Source organism: Callithrix jacchus, chromosome 6 (assembly GCF_049354715.1).
Source record: "Callithrix jacchus isolate 240 chromosome 6, calJac240_pri, whole genome shotgun sequence".
NCBI lineage: Eukaryota > Metazoa > Chordata > Mammalia > Primates > Cebidae > Callithrix > Callithrix jacchus.
In genome coordinates, this window is record NC_133507.1 from 80,775,659 (window position 1) to 80,796,730 (window position 21,072).

The following is a 21,072-nucleotide window of genomic DNA, read 5'->3' on the forward strand; positions in this document are numbered from 1 at the left end:
AGCCCTCCCCTTCAACCACCCAAATCACCCCGCGCCGCGCTTTTCCCCTCCCATGTGTTTACCCAATGGAAAGTCAGCTCCACATAGGCCTACTCTACGCGTGCGCGACATCGGCTCGACTATCCTTCGCATCGACGCTCTCGAAAGCAACTTCTTCTGCCTGGCCACTGCCCGCGTAGGCGCTACCACCGCTGGCGTCGCCGCCGCCATTTCGACGGCTGGAAGTGTCAGGTTCTAGGACAGCTGGAGGCAGAGGTGGTGACTGGTACGGATGGTTTCCGCCCGCGTTAGCCCCTCCAATATCGCCTGTGTTGGGGCTACAGCCCTCGGTATTGCCCCTATTTTCCCTGGGTCCCTGTCGTTGTTCCCTGCCATCTTTCCCTCTGCCTTTAGGCTTTTTTCTGCTTCCTCATTCTTCAGCTCAGCCCGAGGCTTTACCTGGAGCTGTTGTTGTGCAGCCCCCACCTCCATTAAAGCAGCCGCTTCGATCCCCAGGACTGCATTCTGGCCGCCCAGCCCCACTCTCGGCCCTGATCTGGTCCGAGTTGTTTTTCAGCGGATGTAAACCGGGAGGGCTCTGAGCTCCACTGCCCGCTCCAGGCTCGGGGATCTGTGCCCGGTATGGGGGCGAGTTCTGGCCTCCTTAGGTTACGGGTAGAGCTGGGACTTTGGTCCTGACGTGGTGGAGGACACAACTTCGAAGACTGGACGTTACCTGAGTTGTTTGTCGTTAAGAGTTTAATCGATCCCTCGTCTCTTTTGTTGTGTTCTTTCCCAGGAATAACTTTACCAAAGGAAAGCTATTTTGTGAACTGTCCTCTCCATTTGAGATGGCCAATGTGAGTAAATTTTCTCTTAAGAATCAGCATAATAAACTAGTTTGGAAATGTTAGGAAGTGGAGGAACGGGTTTAATTATGATGGCATTGGGTGGCATAGTGTTAGACTTAATGTATCAGAATGTCAAGGGGCGCAGGGGGTGTGAAATTATGCTTTGAAGGTGGTTTGAACACAAACATTCTTTTCACTACGAACACACTTACCCAATTTTATTTGTACAGATGGGGAAATTCAAACCCCCTTTCGGTATTTTTAAAATACAGTATTTCAGTAAATATTAGAATCTCTGTTTAAGCCCTTTTTTATCTCTTGGAGTAGCTAAACTGAAGGGTTTTTTTTTTCTTTTTCTTTTTCTTTTTTTTTTTAACAGTTTCAATTTTGGAAGTGACCTTCCAAATCCTACAAAACAAGAAGAAGAGGTATTCTTACACACCAGAGTTATTTGTTGATTGTAACTGCCCGGTAATTAGACACATCCTACCTACAGAATTCATATGTACTGGTCATGAGAAATATATAAAAACAATTGAAGTATAAAGCAATAATTTTTTTAGAACCTACACAGAGTTACAATGCAGATTCAAGGCTTTGTGGAGAGGTGTTTGGGATCACTTAATGAAGGAAACATTTAAATTGAGGTTTCAAAGATGGGTAGGATTTGTATAGTCTAAAATATGGGCAGGAAGGACAGGAGGTGTATTCAAAAACTCCCTACTCCACCTAACCCTTTGAAAAATTAAGAAGTCATCGCTGTCTGCCAACCTGAATGTAAGATGTGTGAAAGAGATTAGTGGGAGATAAGGTTGAATTCTGAGGTGGGTACCAAGTAATTGAGAACCTTAATGCCTTGAATCTTACAAGGTAACAGGTTTGTTTTTTTTTTTTTTTTGAACTCAGTAATTTAGACTTTAGTCTTTAAATTGTGATTATCTACTTAGAGCTGTGTGTTAGGAAGATTTATATGGCAGCAGTTTGCCGGGATGATATTCCTGTAATTGAACATGATATATTCAGTCTAAAGGTGTGACTGTAGAGACAAGCCATAAGAGTAGATTACCAGGCTTGGCCAAGTTCTAAGGTGAATTTCTGCCTAGCCATAACCTGCACAGAAAGAGAATGCTGTAAAAGAAGTATGTGGTACTTTCAATAGAGAGAAATTAATTGAAGTAGAATAGAATGCTATTATTTGGTTTAAATTTGGTTGAAAGGAATAAATTATAATCGTTCAGTAGGGAAGATCCTTTTGTGAGTCCTTTGTTAGAAAGAAGTTCATATTAAAATAAAGTTTTAGTATTCCAATGTACTTTAACAATTTTTGTGTTAATTGATGTGGATTGAAAATGATGTGGATGTTACTAATATGGAGATAGGTGTTTGATAACAAGGGGCAAAAATGTTCATGTTTCTGAGGCTGGACAGAGTAAAGTAAGAGGCCTTAGCGGGGATTATGACAAATTAAAGCATTTCTGTTAAAAGGGTAGCAGCCTTCCCTTAGCTACAGTGATTTGTTGCTTACTAATGCCATTTGGATACGTGAATCCAATACTGCCAGATCTTCTGAGTTTTCAAGAAGAGCCAAATTTCTGGACTTTTTGTGTAAATATTTCGATTTCTCAATGTTTGTATTTAATTCAAATATCTGGCAACACTGTGGGCTGAACAGCAATGTCTGGATAGATGCACTACATAAACTACCAGTTTTTGGTTTTTGTACAGACCATATTTTCTCCTCACATGACCAAAAGCCGAACTTATTCCTAAGGCAGTGCACAAAAAGCTCTTTCTCTTTATATAGGAATTTACAGTTAAATCACAACAGCCTATCATCTTCCCAAGTCTAGAAGTTTGAAGTTAATCATATATAAATTATGTGCTTATCCTCAAACTAGAATAAACTGAACTCAAACTTCAAAACTGAACTCTTTGCTATAATTTTGACCTACTTTTTGGCTATTATTTTTAATTATGTTTGGCTATTATTTTTAATTATGTTCACCAGCTGAACAAGAATAAATTCTGTCAAGTTGTCAGATAATATTGCACTTCCACAGTTAAAGATTTGAGAATTTTATTTATTTTATTTTATTTTTTGAGATGGAGTTTTGCTGTTGTTGCCCAGGCTAGAGTGCAGTGGCACCATCTCTGCTCACTTCAAGCCCATCTCCTGGGTTCAAGTGATTCTCCCGCCTCAGCCTCCCGAGTAGCTGGAATTATGAGTGTCCAACACCATGCCCAACTAATTGTTTTTTTGTTGTTGTTGTTTTGTTTTTTTGTATTTGTAGTAGAGACAGGTTTTCACCATGTTGGCCAGTGTAGTCTTGAGCTCCTGGACCTCAGGTGATCCACCTGCTTTGGCCTCCCTCAGTGCTGAGATTACAGGCATGAGCCACGAGGCCTGGCCAGGATTTGAGAATCTTACAGGTTAACAGGTAAAGTTTGAAACAGATTAGTACTATCATTGGCTATTTCTTTCAATGGGCAATTTAGATACTGGTTTATTTTGGCATTAAAATGAAATTTGGTAATTGGATTTTCTTAGGCTAGCAACAAAATTCACATTTTATTATATAACTTTTGTTAAGAATTATATCACCAAGAAAAGAATGTTCAAAATATAATCTAATGGCTTTGGTAGACAGGCTAAAATAATAATAGGCAATATTTGAAATAACTTACATAATCTTTCTTTTCCTTCTGTTTTTTGCTTTTGAAATGATGTGAATGATCATAGATTGTATTTTAATCATGCTAAAACTAGTTCTAGTAACAGTATATAGAATTGTTACGAAAATTAAGTAAAACAGTGTATATGTCAAGCACTTACCATAGAACTTGCACTCATAGTGTCCAACATAGAGTGATTATTACTATTACATGCTCTCAAATATTGGCCATTTAGATAATTTTTTATTTTGCTGCTGCTCATTTTCCGCCCTTGCTGAAAATATCTTTGGAATTTAAAATTTTAGATTCCTTTAGATCCTGAGCCATTCTCTTAAATATCCTTAGTAGTAAAGGTAAATTTGTATTATATAAACACCCAGAAGTCTGAGTTTGTTTAGTAAGTAAAAAGCCAAATAATTACCATTTCTGTCTCTTTGGGCAAGTTGGATACAGACCCGAAGAGAGGTTGCTTAAATTTTCAGGTAGACAAAATGCTTTGAAGACACATATCACAAAGGAAGTTATATTTATCCAGGTCTTAAAGAAAAAGTAAGAATTTGCTAGAATTTCCTAGAACAATAAGGAAACGGTATCTTTTAGCAGAAAAAATCTTGTGACAGTATAAGGAGTGAAGAGAAATATGGGACATGCTGGGGAGATGTTTTTATGTGATTGAAGAGTAGAGTAAGGGAAGGGAGGGTAAAAATTTGTAGGAAATTATGTTAGAAAGGCAAAAAGACCAGTTAGGATGCACTCTTGTGCTTGTGGTGACAAAAGTAGAAGGAAAAAGTAGGTTGGATTTTAGAGTACTATACTATGTGAAAAGGAAATAGAATAATTCTCAGGTGTCAATGGCTAGATTTTTCCAACATCCTGGTAACTAGTTTTCACACTACCTCTCTACTCCTCCTCCAGTCCATTTTTTATACTGCCCTTGGTGGTATGTGTCTTAAAGCAGCCTTTGATTTTGTCAATTTTCTCTGACTCTTTGCTGCCTGAAAATTAAAATTCTGACTTACCATATTGATGTAAAAGCCCTTTACCATCTGTGTCAAATACATAGTCTTTTAGGGTTGCCTATAAGCTCAATTTCAGGCCTCTTTTATATTGCATTCTTATATCTGCCTTCATTAAACTTGTCACTCTTTGAAATATGTCTCTATACCTTTGTTCCTGAAAGTCATTCATTGAAATGCACCTTTTCCCAAGCAAATTTTTACTGTCTTCAAAACTTAGTATTTCCTCCATGAAATTCATTACCTTTTCTTCCAAGGGTTTCTTAACAACTATTCAGATGTTTTCATAGCATTTCACAGATGATTTGGTATTTGTTCTCATATATTTTTCATTGACTGAGAGTTGCCAGTGTGTTTTGTTTGTTGTTTTTTAATGTAAAGGTCCAGATAGTGCATATTTTAGGCTTTGTGGGCCATAGAATCTCTGTTCCAACTACTTACCTAACTCTGCTGTTATGCTGGGAAAGTGACCATAGGCAGATGAGTATGGCTATGTTACAGTAAAACTTTATTTATCAAAACAGTGGGCTGTATTGGGAAATCGTTAACCAATCCCTGCATTAAATTATTCTGACCCAAGTACTTTATTAAAAACTCATGAATGAAAGGTATTTATACATTTATCCATTGTAATACATGACCTTACAGTCTAGGAAAGGGACACACAAGCAGAAAAAAATTTACCACAAAGATATGTGCAGAAATGGAGAAAAGCAGACATTGCGATGAAACCACAAGGAAAGAACAGTATGGGAAGAGAATCAGCACAATTTATAGCAATAAAAGAAGAGAGAAAAGTTTGAAAATTATAGATTTTAGTCCAGAGAGATGTCTTGAGAGTTCTTTATTGAGGATAGAAGAATCTTGTTAGTTGTGCTAACTTCTTAGTGTTCTGTCTAAATGGGACAACTTTTAGATTCCTATTTTCTCATGTGTGTCACTCTTGAATTCAAGCCTTTATTGAAAAGTACATAGATTTTTACCCAAACTATTACTTGTTTATTTTTTAATATTTATTTTTAAAATTACAAATACATATAATGCTTGTAGTATAGTAGGTGTTCAGTAAAAATAGAATAAACGTTGGTTTTAAAAGAACCTTGCAGTGTTGAAGATTTGCCAGAGATTGTCTATTAAGTATAACATTTATATTCAGAACAAACAATTTTAATTTGTGTCATTTTTAGGTGCTTTGCAACAAAGTCAGACTGGTTTCCTATCTCCCAGGATTTTGCTCTTTAGTTAAAAGGGTTGTCAATCCCAGAGCCTTTTCAACTGCAGGATCATCAGGTTCAGACGAGTCTCATGTGGCCACTGCAACTCCAGATATATGTAAGTGAAAGTTGTTATTGCTTTACTTATAATTGCTTCAAAACATTTTTAGTTGTATTTCCTCTAATATTTCTTCTTAAGGTTTTAGTGGATTTTTCTAAAGTTGTGTTTATTCCATGAAAAACAAATAACAGCTCTGTCTAAATAGGTCAGGAAGCTACAATATAAAAAAGAAGGAAAACTAAGTACTGGTGTCTGAAATTTCTTAACAACTTTTCTGTCTTCAAACATACAGTCTTCCCTGAAACAAATCTCCTTTTGGTCCTGTTAAACCATACTATTACTTCTTCCCACTCTTTGCTAAATTTCATAAATGTACCTTGCACTTTTTATGCATTAGTGTTTATAGAACTTACTTGCTTTGTCTACAAAGTCTATTTCCTCTCATCTGTTTGGTACACCACCTCCATGCTAATCATTCTAAAATATTTTAACCATGTCAGTTTCTTGAAAAACCTGTTACCTTTCATTGGTTTCAGCAGTAGTTCCGAGACTACCTTCAAGCCATGAAGCATTGTTCAAGGTTAAAAAGAAAAAGGCGGGGTGGGGGGATGGTGTCTGGTTAGGTAAATTTGAGAAATGCTACATGCCATATTTCTGTCTTGGAGGCTTAATAATGTACACCAAAATATTAAAGACTCTTAGAAACTTAACCTAATGTGTCCTAAAGATATTGCACATGGAATCCTTTTTTCATGGCATACATTACTTACAATGTAATTTAAGTTCACTTGACCATTCAAAGCCTTTCATCCTAGGCAAGTTTTCTAACTCTGTCTGACTACTCCCCAGTTTACATCACCTGAAGACTGACCATATATTTATCACAAATGAAAGATTTGCCATTCAAATTATGTGAGGGGTATCTGGAATATATAAAGAATTCGTAGTGAATCAATAGGAAGAAGACAACCCAATAGGAAATTTAAAAACCAAAGGACATGAATAGGCCTTTTACAGAAAAGAAACCCTAAATGACCAGTTAACATAGGCTGAAATCCAGTTCTCAAAAATCCACTATTAATGTGGGACACCTGTTTTCTGTAAAAAGAACTAGAAATTGTTAGACCTTTAAAAACTGCCTTGTTCAAAAATAGCTAACAGATTTTATCTTGGAAAGTGACTTAAGTAGTCATTAGTGGCTGTCTAGATAGAGCCTTGTTATTCAACATGATCTGCATCAATATCATTTAGGAGCTTGTTAGAAATGCAAAATCCTGAGCCCCACTCCAGACCTGTTAGATCTGAATCTGCATTTTAACTAGATCCCAGGTGTATCTTAAGTACATCTTGAGTTTGAGAGGCATTGGACTAGAGTGTTTATGTTGAGAATCTTGAGACATTGTCTGGGTTCAGCAGAAAATGGTTCCATGATTGACGGGTGATGTATGTCATAAATGTGGAAGAGGGATGTGATGGCTCATGATCTAGGACTGAGGCAGCCATACTGACATGGCCATTTTCAGTTACTTAGTTCCCTTACAAGATATTTTTAAATACCTATTTTTATTGCTAAGTAATATGCATAGCAGCTGTCCCTCTGTTTCTCTAAGCCCAAAACCCTTCTGTGAGTAATTATTAGTTTAATTATTTACTATATTCTTTTTTGAATCTTTTTGAACTTTTTAAAGTTAGGATTTTTTTAAGTTTTCAGTGAATAAAGTAATGTGGTCTCTCTGTATTTGCAATCCATAGTAATTCATGTGGTGGGTAAACAGAGCATTAGGCCACGTGCTGCATGATTTTTTTCCCAGTGCATTAATGTTTTGGGCCATCAAATAACAGCAGCAGAATGCCCCTCCCCCATGACCATTACTTAGTTTAGTGTCTTTCATCTTAAATCTCTTTACGTAAAAACATGGACCTGGCGCAGTGGCTCATGCCTGTAATCCCAGCACTTTAGGAGGCTGAGGCAGAGGAGACCTTGTTTCTCCAAAAAATAAACAAAATTAGCTGGGCATGGTGGCATGCACCTGTGGTCCCAGCTATTTGGAAGGCTGAGGTGGGAAGTTCACTTGAACCTCGGAGGTCAAGGCTTCATTGAGCCATGATCATACCACTTTACTACAGCCTGGATGACACAGACCCCGTCTCCAAAACAAAACAAAACAAAACAAAACAGTACATGAATATGAGGATGTAAATAAATGTTATTATACACGCTGTTCTTTGACTTAGCTTTTTCTTTTAATGCATTGTATTCAGTGTCAGTACGTAAAGGTTTATTGTCTTCATCTTAGTGGCATTCAGGCATTTCTTAGTATGAATTAGAGTATTTTATTCATTCCTTCTGCTAATGATAAACTTACCTGTGATCTCTCAACTAGTTGCTTTGATTAGTGTTTTGGAAACAATAGGACACTATTTATATTCACATGGGAAAGCAGATTTTAAAGATCTTTTAGGTAAATAAATACATAATTTTAAGAAGAGCATTCTTTCAGTCTGCCAATATACTTGACTATTAAGGAGAAACTGTTCTTTTGTTGTTCCTCTTCAGGCTCTCGAACAGTGTGGCCTGATGAAACTATGGGACCATTTGGACCTCAAGATCAGAGGTTCCAGCTTCCTGGGAACATAGGTTTTGATTGCCACCTCAATGGTACTGCTTCACAGAAGAAAAGCCTTGTTCATAAAACTTTGCCTGATGTTCTAGGAGAACCTTTATCAAGTGAAAGACACGAGTTTGTGATGGCACAGTACGTGAATGAATTTCAGGTAAATTGTTGATAACGTTTATTGTGCTTTCCTGATTGTTAATGCTATATTACTTTTAATTGCTATAAGCATATTACTTTTGTTGAAAAAGTAAAAAATCCACTTTATTCAAATACATGTATGTACAGAAATAACATATATAGCTTTGGAGAACTTGGCATTGTCCTATACAAAGTGTTTGCAATATAATTTTTTTATTGTGGATTATAATTTTTTGATGAAATATTTCTTCAAAAATATGTTTTTAAGTAACTACTCCAAATGTAGATAATGTAATTATATCTATACTACTGGAAATTTAGGTTCTCTGTCTTTCACTTTTATAATGACAATTAAATTTGAATATGGATCTAATTCCAACTGGTTCTGTATTCCTCTAGCCATTTAAAAGCTTAAGAAAAATTTGAGATCTCTGAAATTGTTGAGATATAGTAAAAGAAAAAAAAAAGGAACTAGTTTTATGAGTTTATTTTTTTAAACCATTTCCTAAGGCTTTTTGTCATTTTTAAACTTTTTTAACTGGCAATTACGATTTTTCATTCAAGTGGAAAGCTACATGCAATTCAGGGTTTCTGTCAAACCCCTGATACTAATCACTTTTCATATTTTTGCAGTTTTAGGCTGAGTTTTTTTTTTAATCAAAGCTATATTAATTAATAGCAGCAATTCCTTGCATTTGAGATATTAGATGACATGACACTGAGACACAGTTGACCTCTCCTGTCTTTTTATCTCAGATAATTCCTTCTCAGCCTTCTTTGCTCCTTGTTCTTCCTCTGTCTACCAATTAAATTACATTTCCCATAAGTTTCTGTCCTTCACTTTCTCATTTGAATCACTCCTTGGCCACTTAATCCCTTGGTGTCCTCCACAGTCTATGTTTTTATAATTTCTAGTTTAGTATTTCTATTTCTGACATTTCTGGTTCTGTATTTCTATATGCCTACTGAACCATCTTTATTTGGATGGCTCACAACTCCCCGGATTTTGTGTGTCTAATACTGAAGTAATCTTTTTTCTTTTAAAACATGTCCTAACTCTCGTATAACCATTAGTGAAATAACCATCCTCCCCTCTCTCCTAAGATAAAAATTACAGCACCAACCCTCTCTCTCCATCATATCACTATAAATAATATAAAAATCACATTGCTTCTTTCTCTCAAATGGCTCTTAAATATTAGTGTCCTTTCAATTATTTGCCAGAGTTCAAAGCCTCTTTGTCCCAACCTGGATTTTTAGTCATTATAGCATGACAGACAATGAAGATAGAATAAATCTGGTTCAGATGATTAAGATAGAATAAATCGGTAAGCAACTAATTACTTTACCTTTCTAAGCTCCTTTTTCTTTTTTTGTTTGTTTTTTGTTTTGTTTTGTTTTGTTTTTGAGACAGTCTCGCTCTGTTGCCAGGCTAGAGAGCAGTGGTGAAATTTGGACCCACTGCAACCTCCACTTCCCAGGTTCAAGCAATTCTCATGTTTCAGCCTTACAAGTAGCTTGGATTGCAGACACGTACTACCATGCCCAGCTAATTTTTATAGTTTTAGTAGAGACGGAGTTTCACCGTGTTGGCCAGGATAATCTCATCTCCTGACCTTGTGATCCTCCCACCTACCCTCCCAAAGTGCTGGGATTACAGGCCTGAGCCACCACGCCCGGCTGCTCCTGTTTCTTTATATGTCAAATGGGAATAGTGATAATCTCTAGCCCACAAGTTTTTTTTTTTTCTTTTGAGACAGAGTTTTGCTCTGTCACCCAGGCTGGAGTGCAGTGGCATGGTCTCAGCTCACTGCAACCTCCGCCCCTGGGTTCCAGGAATTCTCATGCCTCAGCCTCCCAAGGAGCAGAGATTACGGGCATGCACCACCATGCCCAGATAATTTTTGTACTTTCAGTGGAGTTGGGGGTTTCTCCGTGTTAGCCAGTCTGGTCTCAAACTCCTGACCTCAAATGATCCACCCACCTCAACCTCCCAAATGCTGGGATTACAGGCATGAGCCATTGTGCCCAGCCCCAGTCCTCAAGATTACTGCAACAAGTAAATGTGAAAGTGTATGTAAAGTACATGAATTCTCATACTAAGTGTTCAATAAATGACCTGTTCACTGGTCTATCTCCTGTCCCTCCTCACGATCATATTTCCTCCATGCAACATTAGTTTTTTGTATTTGACCTTGCTGTTTCTCATTGCCCATAGACTGAAGTCCAAATTGCTTAATGTTGAATAAGTGGCATTTCACAATTTTGATGGCTTATTTTTCCCACCTTATCTGTCACTACTTCCTATTCCCTCTGCACTCCAGCCACAAGATACTTTCCATTTTTCTTGAATACACCATTCTGTGACTTTGTACTTTATTATCTCTTGCTGGACTATTTTTCCTCCTGAATTCCAACCTCTATACCACCTATTTTTACCTGTCAAACATAACACATTTATTAACTTGTAGCTCAAACTGACCATTTCAATCCTTTCCTAATTCCCCCTAGCAGAGTAAGTTTCTTCCTCATCTATGTCCCTATAAGACGTTATTCATAACTCTGTAGTACCTTTCATATTGAATTACACTTACTTGCTTATGCTTATTTCTTTTATCAGACCTAAAATAGCTGAGAGTGAAGACTGAATTTTTTACCATTGCAGTACATGCTCCTTTCATAGTGCCTGATACATACTAGGCTCTCAGTAAATTTCAGTTTAATAAAAGCCTCTAAGCTCTTCTTGAGGGAGAAGCTATGTTATTTAATCATGTTATATTGTAAATTAGTATTATTATCCCCATTTTACACATTATAGAAGAAAAGATAAATATCATAAAATAGAAGCGGTAACATTATGAGACACATTGTGGCATTTTAGTTATTTAGCCAATTCCTGTTCATTTCAAGTCTTACAATATCAGTATATTTATATTTTCATGTTTTACTGTATTCACATTTTTTAGAACTTCCAAATCTTATATTCATTGTAGAGAAAAGTTTGAGTAAATAAGAAAATGTTTCTACCTCACCTCCCAGTTAGATTATAATTATTTGTAAAAACAAACCAAAAAAAAGCTTTCTAAGGGTACAAATTTATAACAGGAAAGCTACCATATTATTTGAACTCCAGATTTTGTTGACGTACATCCTTGTTCCCCTTAGGGTAATGATGCACCTGTTGAACAAGAAATTAACAGTGCAGAAACTTACTTTGAAAGTGCCAGAGTAGAGTGTGCAATACAAACATGTCCAGAATTGCTGCGAAAAGGTATGCCGTGCTTTATACTTTGAAATACTGTTACTATTTTTTTAATATGTTGAATAACCTACTCTATAGGAATTGGAATGCTCTATGCCTTAATACTATATTTTACTGTATCTGGCTGGAAGCAATTGCATGGCCAAGATAAAGGCTTTCAAATGTCCTGTGACATCTGACCTCATGCTCCCATTAGATAGGAAGAGTAAAATTTTTAATAACTTTTTTCCCTAAGGCTAAATTAAGGTCATTTTTACTCCTGGGTGATTATTGGAGTTATAATTTTATAAGTTAGTATAATACTGAAAAATCTTAACAATAAGCATTTTTGAACATTATATCAACCCCGAATAACATATAACCCTACTTACCCTCAGAATTGTTGATAGTAATATTTCAGTTTATCCAACAAAGGCAGAAGTAAACAAAACTAAGTTAATTTTACCCTTTTCAAGAATAATATGCATTTATAAAAATAATACTGTGGTAATTTTACTTAATCAGCATTTTTCTAAAGAAGTATTTTTATGCTTCTTTAAAAATTTGTTCTTTAAAAATTTAATTCTTTTCTTCCTGGAATGTTTATTCTTATTTGTAGATTTCGAATCACTGTTTCCAGAAGTAGCTAATAGCAAACTAATGATTCTGACTGTAACACAAAAAACTAAGAACGATATGACTGTTTGGAGTGAAGAAGTAGAAATTGAAAGAGAAGTGCTCTTAGAAAAGGTAATTCTTTCAATTGCTAATAATTAATTTTATGGTCATTATTTAAGTAACAGTGAACCAATGTCTTAAAATGATGACTGTCATTTCTAGCCTTTATTAATTTTCTGCCAAAGTATCATACTACTAAAGGACTTATATCTTTTTTGAGAATAAAAGTACAACATTTTTAGTATCCTTAAAAATTTAGATTCTGTTTATTTCTTCAATTTATTTTTAAAAAGTCTATTTTGGAAAATATTAAAAATGACAAAAAGGTAATATTGAGTCCTTATCCTTCTCCCCTCAGCCTCCCCCTCTCCCTCTTCCTCCATCACCCCCTTCATCTCCCCATCTTCTCCTCCATCTTCATCGCCTTTCTCCTGGGCTTAGAATATATCAAAAAGTGAAAATTATGCCAACCCTCTCCAGGGAGTAAACAGTAACAGTATCAATACAATAATAGCATAATAATGTATACCCACATTTTTTTCTGTTTTGCTTTTAACCAAAAGTGTGCTTTGACATATTTCCATACCATTACACATAGATATATTTCATTCTTTATAAAATCTACGTAGTATTATATCACATGCGTAAGCCATAAACTTTTTTAATGTTTAAGAATTTAACCAGATGCAGTGGCTCACATCTAGAATTCTAACACTTTGGGAGGCTGAGGTAGGAGTACTGCTTGAGTCCAGGAGTTTGAGACTAACCTGGGCAATGTAGTGAAATTCTGTCTCTACAAAAAAAAAAAATTGTCCAGGTATAGTGATGCGTGCCTATTGTCCCAGCTACTCTGGAGGCTTAGATGGCGGATCATTTGTGTCTGAGAGGTCGAGGCTGTAGTGAGCCTTGATTGTGCTGCTGCACTTCAGCCTGAGCAACAAATTGAGACCTCCCATCTCTTAAAAAACAAGTTTCTTAGTAGTTTATAATTTTAAAATCCAACTTTTGCTATTATAGGCAATAAGCAGTGACAATCATTTTACAAATACTTTTATGCATGCTAATATCTATAGATTCCTAAATAGAGAATTACTGAATCAATGTGTATCTACATTTAAAATTTTGATAGACACTTCCAATTTGCTCACCAAAAAGATTGTGCTAGTATATCTATATGCTGTCATGCTAGAATACCCTGGATGTTAGCAGTTCTTTCAACTCAGGTTAGCTAAGGAGCCCAAGTTACTAACTTGAGTTGAAAAATCCCTTTAGTAATTTCTGTGCAGGATGTTAGGAATTATTTTATATTTTCTTTGGGATTAGATGTATGGTCTTCTTTACTTGTAAAAGTATGTTGTAATTTACATATTCAACCATATCATAATTTTACATTTAAATGTTATATATAGCTGCTAATAGAGTTCATGTATTTTTTAACAATCACAAGCATATTAGTTATATGCTAATTAACAAGGGAATTATAGAGAGGCATAAGACATAATGCTTAGTAAATATATATTCATCACTGTCATTGAGGTGCTAGTATATTATCACATGTATATTGCATTAGTAGTTCCAGTTTTTGGTCAGTTTAAGATTCTGAACCTAATTTGATGCTGACTCCAGTATAGTTCTAAGTTAGTTTTCTATAACCAGTTTCAGGGCAACCTGCTTCATCTTGAGAGTTTTAATAATGTAATGACTGAAGAAGCTATTTTATTTTCTGTGAAAAAGTTTTTTGTTTTTTTTTTTTAATTAAAGATTTTTTAGTGATTATTTTGGAACCACACCTAGCTTTTCAAATAGACATTTGATATTTTATGGTTTAAATCTATTCTAATTTTTTCCAGCAGATGTCAGTGTTGGTGAACAGAAATATTCAGAAAAATACTTCCGCTGGTTTTCTGTGTTAATTGGAGATTCTTTCAGTTAACCTTTGTAAACATTTGAGTTCACTACATTGTTTTGCTGTCCTCATAGTGTTTATGTACGACACATCTGTTCATTAAATTGCTCTCCTCATAGTGTTTATGTACGACACATCTGTTCATTAAACTGAAATACGTTCTAATAACTATTTTCTTTTTTTGAGATGGAATTTCGCTCTTGTTACCCAGGCTGAAGTGCAATGGTGCGATCTCGGCTCACCACAACCTCCGCCTCCTGGGTTCAGGCAATTCCCCTGCCTCAGCCTCCTGAGTAGCTGGGATTACAGGCACGCGCCACTGTGCCCAGCTACTTTTTTGTGTTTTTAGTATTCACCATGTTGACCAGGATGGTCTCGATCTCTTGACCTCGTGATCCACCCGCCTCGGCCTCCCAAAGTGCTGGGATTACAGGCGTGAGCCACTGCTCCTGGCCTCTAATAACTATTTTCTAAGCCATATTCAGTAGTTTTTCTATTTTTAAGAATTATGAGGATTAATAAAATTCAGCAATAAATATGGGAGATAATCTAAAGAATACAGTATTATCTTAATGTTTATTGTTTACAAGAAAGTATTGAGAGAAAACAAGTTATCATAGATCAACTATTTCTGTAAAGGGTGTCAAAAGACAAATTACAACCAATTTAGTTTAAAGATCTAATTGGTTTTTATTTGAAATTCTAGAATCAAGCAACACTTTATTCTGTAAACTAGATTGAGTGTTAAAAAGCAGAAGAGGTTGGCTTTATTGATGGTAAAGAACTGGAGAAAGCACAAATAAGGAAAAAGAAGCAGACTGTTCCTTTCAAAGTTACTTTCCTTGTAGGGTTAAAACAGAGGTGGCTTTCTTATGCTGGTTCAGGTAAACTAGGCTCATTCCGATTGGTTGTTGTGAATCTCCTGGGTTTTTTATTGTTTGTTTGTTTTAAAACTAGTCTGTTTCGAATTCAGTTCGATTAGGCAGTACCTAGCATGAGTGACTCCATTCTGGGTTGGTCTCTCCTGGGACTTAGTGCAGGAGGCTAGTCCAAAACAATGAGCTTCCATAAAACTTGCTTATCGAGGGCCAAATAGTAAAATATTTTAGCTTCTGTAGGCTGTAGGGTCTCAACTGCCCAGCTCTACCCTTGTGTTGTTAAGCAGCTGTAGACAATATGTAAATGAATTGCCATGGCTGTGTCCAGTAAAACTGTTTATCCAAATAGGCATCAGAACAGATTTGGCCCTTGGGCTGTAGCTTATTAATCTCTGAATTATGATACAGTCTTTATTTGTAAGGCTTGGACTTTTGGAGATTTTAGCTGAATACCAGAGGTGCTCAGTAAGGTTTTTTCATTCTGGGTGGGTCAGAAATCCATGTGTCCAGCTCCACTTTCAGCCCCACAGCTGGCACTCTCTGCTAGGCCTCTTGGAGTCTTGCTTCATGACTACACAGCTCAGCCCTTAGCTAAGAAAGTAGGGTGAATAGCTCTGCAGACTAATTCAGGAGCCCATTTTACGTATCTCTTTATTTCCCAATACCTTGCCCTACATATCCCAGGTGCCTCAGCTGTCTAGAAGTCTTACTTTCCACTTCCTCAGCTCAATGACACCATCACTTTGCTTGGGCTCCCGTTCTTTGCCCTGTGACAGGCAAATGTCCACAGACAGAAAGCTGGAACAAAAATAGGGATTACTTCAGCTGTTTCCCTTCTCTCAAAGATTATAGTCTTGTCTCACCTGTTATTCAGGGTCTAAAAATAGTTGCCACATGTATTTTGATCAGTTTTATAGTTTTACAACAGGATGGTGAGTTCAGTATTTATTACTCTGTTATGGCTAGAAGTGGAACTGTGCCCTTGTTTTAGGGTTTTGTTTTAGTGGTGTTTTTTTTTTTTTTTTTTTTTTTTTTGAGACAGAGTCATGCTCTATCACCCAGGCTGGAGTGCAGTGCCGCAATGTCAGCCCACTGCTACCTCCGCCTCCCGGGTTCAAGCAATTCTCCTGCTTTAGCCTCCTGAGTAGCTGTGTGCCCTTATTTTTAAATATTCATGGTCTCTTCTTTATTTCAACATTGTAGTCTGATCTTAATACTTCTTACTATCTTTTAGACTTCTGGTAAAGCTAATAAAACATCTTATAAAATAAGACCAAAATTTTTATAAATGCACATGGTAGTAGCAATTGTACACTATACAAAATATATAGAAGGGTATATGATAAAAAGCAAGTACCACGTTTAACTCTGTATACCATTTACCAGGTTCTATTATATGTGCCTTTTCAGAATTATTTCATAATTATGTGAGTACACATATATTTTGAAGGACAAACAAGTAAATGTTTTTAAGCAACTTTGATTTAAACTAATGAATGTTTTAGATCTTTTCACTGAGTATTTTATTTTCCTTTACCTATTTCTATTATCACCATAATAATATAAAATAGCAGCATAGTTGATAATTTATGACAGATTCAGAAGTTAGTAGCACAGAACTGATTAGAAGAGGTTCATAAAGTAAGAAAGACTTCAGAAGAATTCTAGAATTTAGTCTTTTTAAAAGAAATTGAAGTGTTATTAACCATTAATCTTCTGAATAGTGAAAATAATCTTATGCCTTTACAGTCTACTTTGCCATTGGGTTTTATTTTTTATAAATCTTGTTTCAGTTCTTTTCTGAAACAAGATAGTCACTTAAAATTTTATTAAAAAATAAAACGATCTGCTATCTTAAGCATATTATTTGTGACTTTCATTGTAGTTCATCAATGGTGCTAAGGAAATTTGTTTTGCTCTTCGAGCTGAGGGCTATTGGGCTGACTTTATTGACCCATCATCTGGTTTGGCAGTAAGTAATTAGTATTTGAAAATCAGATTATGTAGAGATGATTTTTATTATAAAATTTGTTTATAACTTTTGTCATAGATTATTTAAGACTTTTTTAAAATCTCACAATTTTACCCAAAGAAATACTACTGTGAGTCAGTTGAATTCACAACTTTTCAGATACCTCTATCACTCACAGTTAAGTTTCTCCTTTAATTTTTTAAATTAAAATGAATAGTTTTTACTTTCTGCTCTCACTAGTAGATATATATTTGATTTGCATTGAATTAGTGTGTTTACTTTTTATAAGTTGAAAATTATAAATTGGTACAGTCTAATTTCTATAAGGAAGAAATAATTATTCTTAGAATTAATTGAGTAAAATACAACTGGTAAAAACAAATATTTATACCAGTAGATTTTTGGAAATTGACATTTATAAGGTTATACTTTAAAGAAAATAACTACCACTGTAGTCACCTTTTAAATTCTGGATCTATCTTTCAGTTACAAGTAGTAATCAAATTATTATTTGAATCTCGAGATAGGAATATATACCATTTCTTCTCAAAGTCAAGTAAGATATAATCGAGAAATGGAAAACTTTTGCTTGGGCTTTAGTTTTCTTGTCTTGAAAATGATGATGAACATAGATAATTACCTAAGGTTTACTCCATCTTTAAAGGATGTGCAATATTTGATTCTAGGTAACATGAAATTTGCTGGATCATTTTACATTTCCAGAATGCCTAGGAATTGAGGGAAAGGAGTGTTAAGGCAGTTTAAGTGTTGCATGTGACTTTTTACTTAGTTTTTTAAATAGTTGGAGTATTAAAGTAGATAGGTGTTCATGTTTACCTAAAAGTTATTACTAAAAAGTCTTTCTTACTAATGAAAATATTTCATTTTTATTTTCTCAGTTTTTTGGACCGTATACAAACAACACTCTTTTTGAAACTGACGAACGCTACCGACATTTAGGATTCTCTGTTGATGACCTTGGATGCTGTAAAGTGATTCGTCACAGTCTTTGGGGTACCCATGTATTTGTGGGAAGTATCTTCACTAATGCAACACCAGAGAGCCATATTATGAAGAAATTAAGTGGAAATTAGCAGAAATATCCATTTATTTGCTGTACTATTTGTATGCAATATTTGGGTTGATCTGTAAAACACTGTCAAACTGAAGTTTTTAAAATATACTTATTTCTAAGTATTTATTTCAGCATTTATTAATTTACAACATTGGCAAGTGATTGGGATTTTAAAATTGCAAATGTTCATTATTATATCATTGAATACATGTTGAGCACATCCACATTGTATAGGATGTGGTAATTAGCTTGAAACCAGGGTATGATCTATTATTGTTATTTTTCCCCTTTATTGCAAAAAGGCTCAGTTTTAATTATTTTCTTCCAAAAATAAATCACACATTTGGTTACAGTAATGTGTCTTTTCATTACAATATTTTAAAAATACCATTATGATTCTTAAGAAATTTCTTTTTGTCTTTTTAAAGTTCTTTTTAATAATGCAGTTGAGAATTTTAGATTCATTTTAGACTTTACTTTTTCTAATTTTACCTTTATTGTCTGTTAAGTGTTGTGGTACCAGTCTATTATTTTGAAATAATTTATATTCAGGAAAAGAAGAATAAGGATAATAGATCTTTAAATGCACATGAGTCTTATCCTTATATCTACTAAAAAGGTAGTTCTCTCAACGCTTGAGTTGAGATAGATAAACATTTTATTTTCAGAAAAAAACCGTGCCTCAACTGCCAAATTATATTTTTTCAATTTTAGCAATAGGTGGAAACTGTAGTACTTTACGGAATGCCTCATTTGAGACCAACCTTGTTTTTACAGCATTATAAACTTTAGAAAAATTACCTTTCATTTGTGAAGCTTTTGCAAATAGAAATAGGCAGATCTCAGGAATAAAACTAATTTCTACAAAAAAAATTGAAATAGATTTTTTCTGTTTTTTATTTATTTAATGAAATGCCTGTTTTGAAAAGGACTACATGGAGATAACTTTTTAATCAGACTTTGTTTTAAAACTCTCAGCTTAGTTAACTTGTCATTTGATAATAGGTGTTGCTTATGATCTAGAGCTGGAAAGTTGTCATTCATTATGGAATGATGAAGTATAGTGATTGCAGCAGCATTTAGAAGGACATTTATTGAATGTGTGTGTGTGTATACATATGTATGTGTGTGTATATATATCTATACACACAGAATTTATGTGCATATATATATACACATATATATACACACACGCACATATATACACATACATGTATATATATATATACACACACACACACCTCATATGTGCTCAATAAATTTTTCTTTATGTAACCAGCACCCAGATCAAAAAACAGACTACCTCAAACACATCCTTCTCCCATCTAGGTACTTACATGCTTCCAGCCCTTGCCCTTCCCATGAGTAACCACTGTCCAGATTTCCTTAGTATAGGTTGGTTTTGCCTATTTTGATGCTTTATATATAGATATATACACATATGTATATGTACACATACATGTACATGAAACTATATGTTCACTTTAGTGTCTGGTTTCTTTTACTCAACATTGTGAAATTAGCTCCTGTTATCATGTATGGTATCAAACTTGTTTGCATAGTTTTTGCCTTCTCATTGCTTCTGAATTGAGGCAGCTTTGCCCCTTGGGAAATTTAGCAATGTTGGGAGACATTAGATGTGGGGGAGTTGTGCTACAGAACTTCGTAAGTAGAGGACAGGGTTAGTGCTGAACATCCCACAGTGCAGAGAACAGCTTTATACAATACAGAATTTGGTCAGGTACCTTGCACCACTCTCATTATTTCTAATGTGTATTTTGCTTATTCAGGCATTTCCTATCTTGCACCATTCTTCAAGCCAAGCTCCCTTGAAATTTCAACATTTGCTTTAACAATTACAAAGTGTCACTTACCGATTGAAAATGATACTTATTCCCTATTGGTAGCTAAGTCTGTGCACTCTATTGTACTGAGATAGGGTACATGGTGGTGAGACTCTTACCAACCTGCTTTTTAACAAGATTTCCAGGACAAATAGCATGATCAGTAGTAACTGTTAATTAAAAACTTTTTTTTCTAAAGTATTGTCAAGGTTCAGGTTTTTGAAATATAACCCAAGGAACTCTTACTGAAGTATAATAATACAAAGTGGCTGACTATTATGAACCACAGAAAAAGCACCTCAAGTAACTTTGTTCACTTGATCAGGACATTGTGGACAAGAAAGTATTTGTAAAATTATGTATCTTAAACGTAAATTTGTTACCTTTTGAAATAAGACTGAGCCATTGAAGTTAACATTAGATTTGTCACTGAAGAGTTTGTTGTGAAATTTATGTTTTCCCAAGAGCTTAGGATTTTTAGTTCTTGGGTGCTGGTTACATTGATGAAAATTTATCAAGCACATAGAAATTAAATGCTGAAAGAGATCTTTCAGATAATGTGATCCATATTCCTCGTTTTATAGTAGACAAAATGGGAAATAGCATGTATCAGGTCATGCAGCTAGTGTTAAGACCCAGCAGTGGGACTTGGCTGTGACTCCATTATTTATATATATATTTCTTTTCTATATTCACTCTTCATGGTCAAGAAGTGTATTAAGTGATTAAAAATATCAAAGAGTTGCAGAATTTAAACTGAAAGAACTTTTGGGTTAACTAATACTGCTGCCACTTCATAAAATTAGGAATTCATTCCATTGAACTCTATCTGCTCTGAGTTTCTTTGCAAATTTACTGAAACATGTATCTAAAAATTCAATTATAGAATGCTAGACTTCGAACAATAGTTCTCTAGCTTCAAGTTTAA

At 35.0% G+C, this 21,072-nt stretch overlaps 1 protein-coding gene and 1 long non-coding RNA gene across 4 annotated transcripts in view; one reads left to right on the forward strand and one right to left on the reverse strand.

The window, feature by feature from the left end:
* LOC144576804 (uncharacterized) overlaps nt 1-623 on the reverse strand; it is a 251,157-nt gene extending 250,534 nt beyond the window's left edge. The window contains exon 1 of the long non-coding RNA XR_013519346.1: nt 63-623. This is a non-coding gene — a long non-coding RNA (uncharacterized LOC144576804). The remainder of the gene's footprint in view (nt 1-62) is intronic.
* MMADHC (metabolism of cobalamin associated D) lies at nt 214-18,652 on the forward strand. Of its 3 annotated transcripts, XM_035304961.3 has the most exons (9): nt 214-329; nt 779-839; nt 1,210-1,258; nt 5,707-5,851; nt 8,352-8,569; nt 11,716-11,821; nt 12,411-12,541; nt 17,139-17,225; nt 18,125-18,652. In XM_035304961.3, the coding sequence occupies exons 1-9, from the start codon at nt 272-274 to the stop codon at nt 18,317-18,319; spliced, it is 1,050 nt and encodes a 349-aa protein (XP_035160852.1). In that variant the 5' UTR covers nt 214-271; the 3' UTR covers nt 18,320-18,652. The 3 variants fall into 3 exon arrangements, with proteins under 3 accessions (XP_035160852.1, XP_035160854.1, XP_035160853.1); XM_035304963.3 differs by lacking the exon at nt 1,210-1,258; XM_035304962.3 differs by lacking the exon at nt 1,210-1,258 and having other exon boundaries at nt 214-265.
* The last annotated feature ends 2,420 nt before the right edge of the window (nt 18,653-21,072 follow it).

Excerpts from the sequence above, each read along its gene's own strand:
- MMADHC (XM_035304961.3), top strand. The coding sequence starts at position 272 with ATGGTTTCCGCCCGCGTTAGCCCCTCCAATATCGCCTGTGTTGGGGCT. Across the intron at positions 5,852-8,351 it reads CACTGCAACTCCAGATATAT|GCTCTCGAACAGTGTGGCCT; the intron begins GTAAGTGAAAGT and ends GTTCCTCTTCAG. Across the intron at positions 12,542-17,138 it reads GAGAAGTGCTCTTAGAAAAG|TTCATCAATGGTGCTAAGGA; the intron begins GTAATTCTTTCA and ends CTTTCATTGTAG.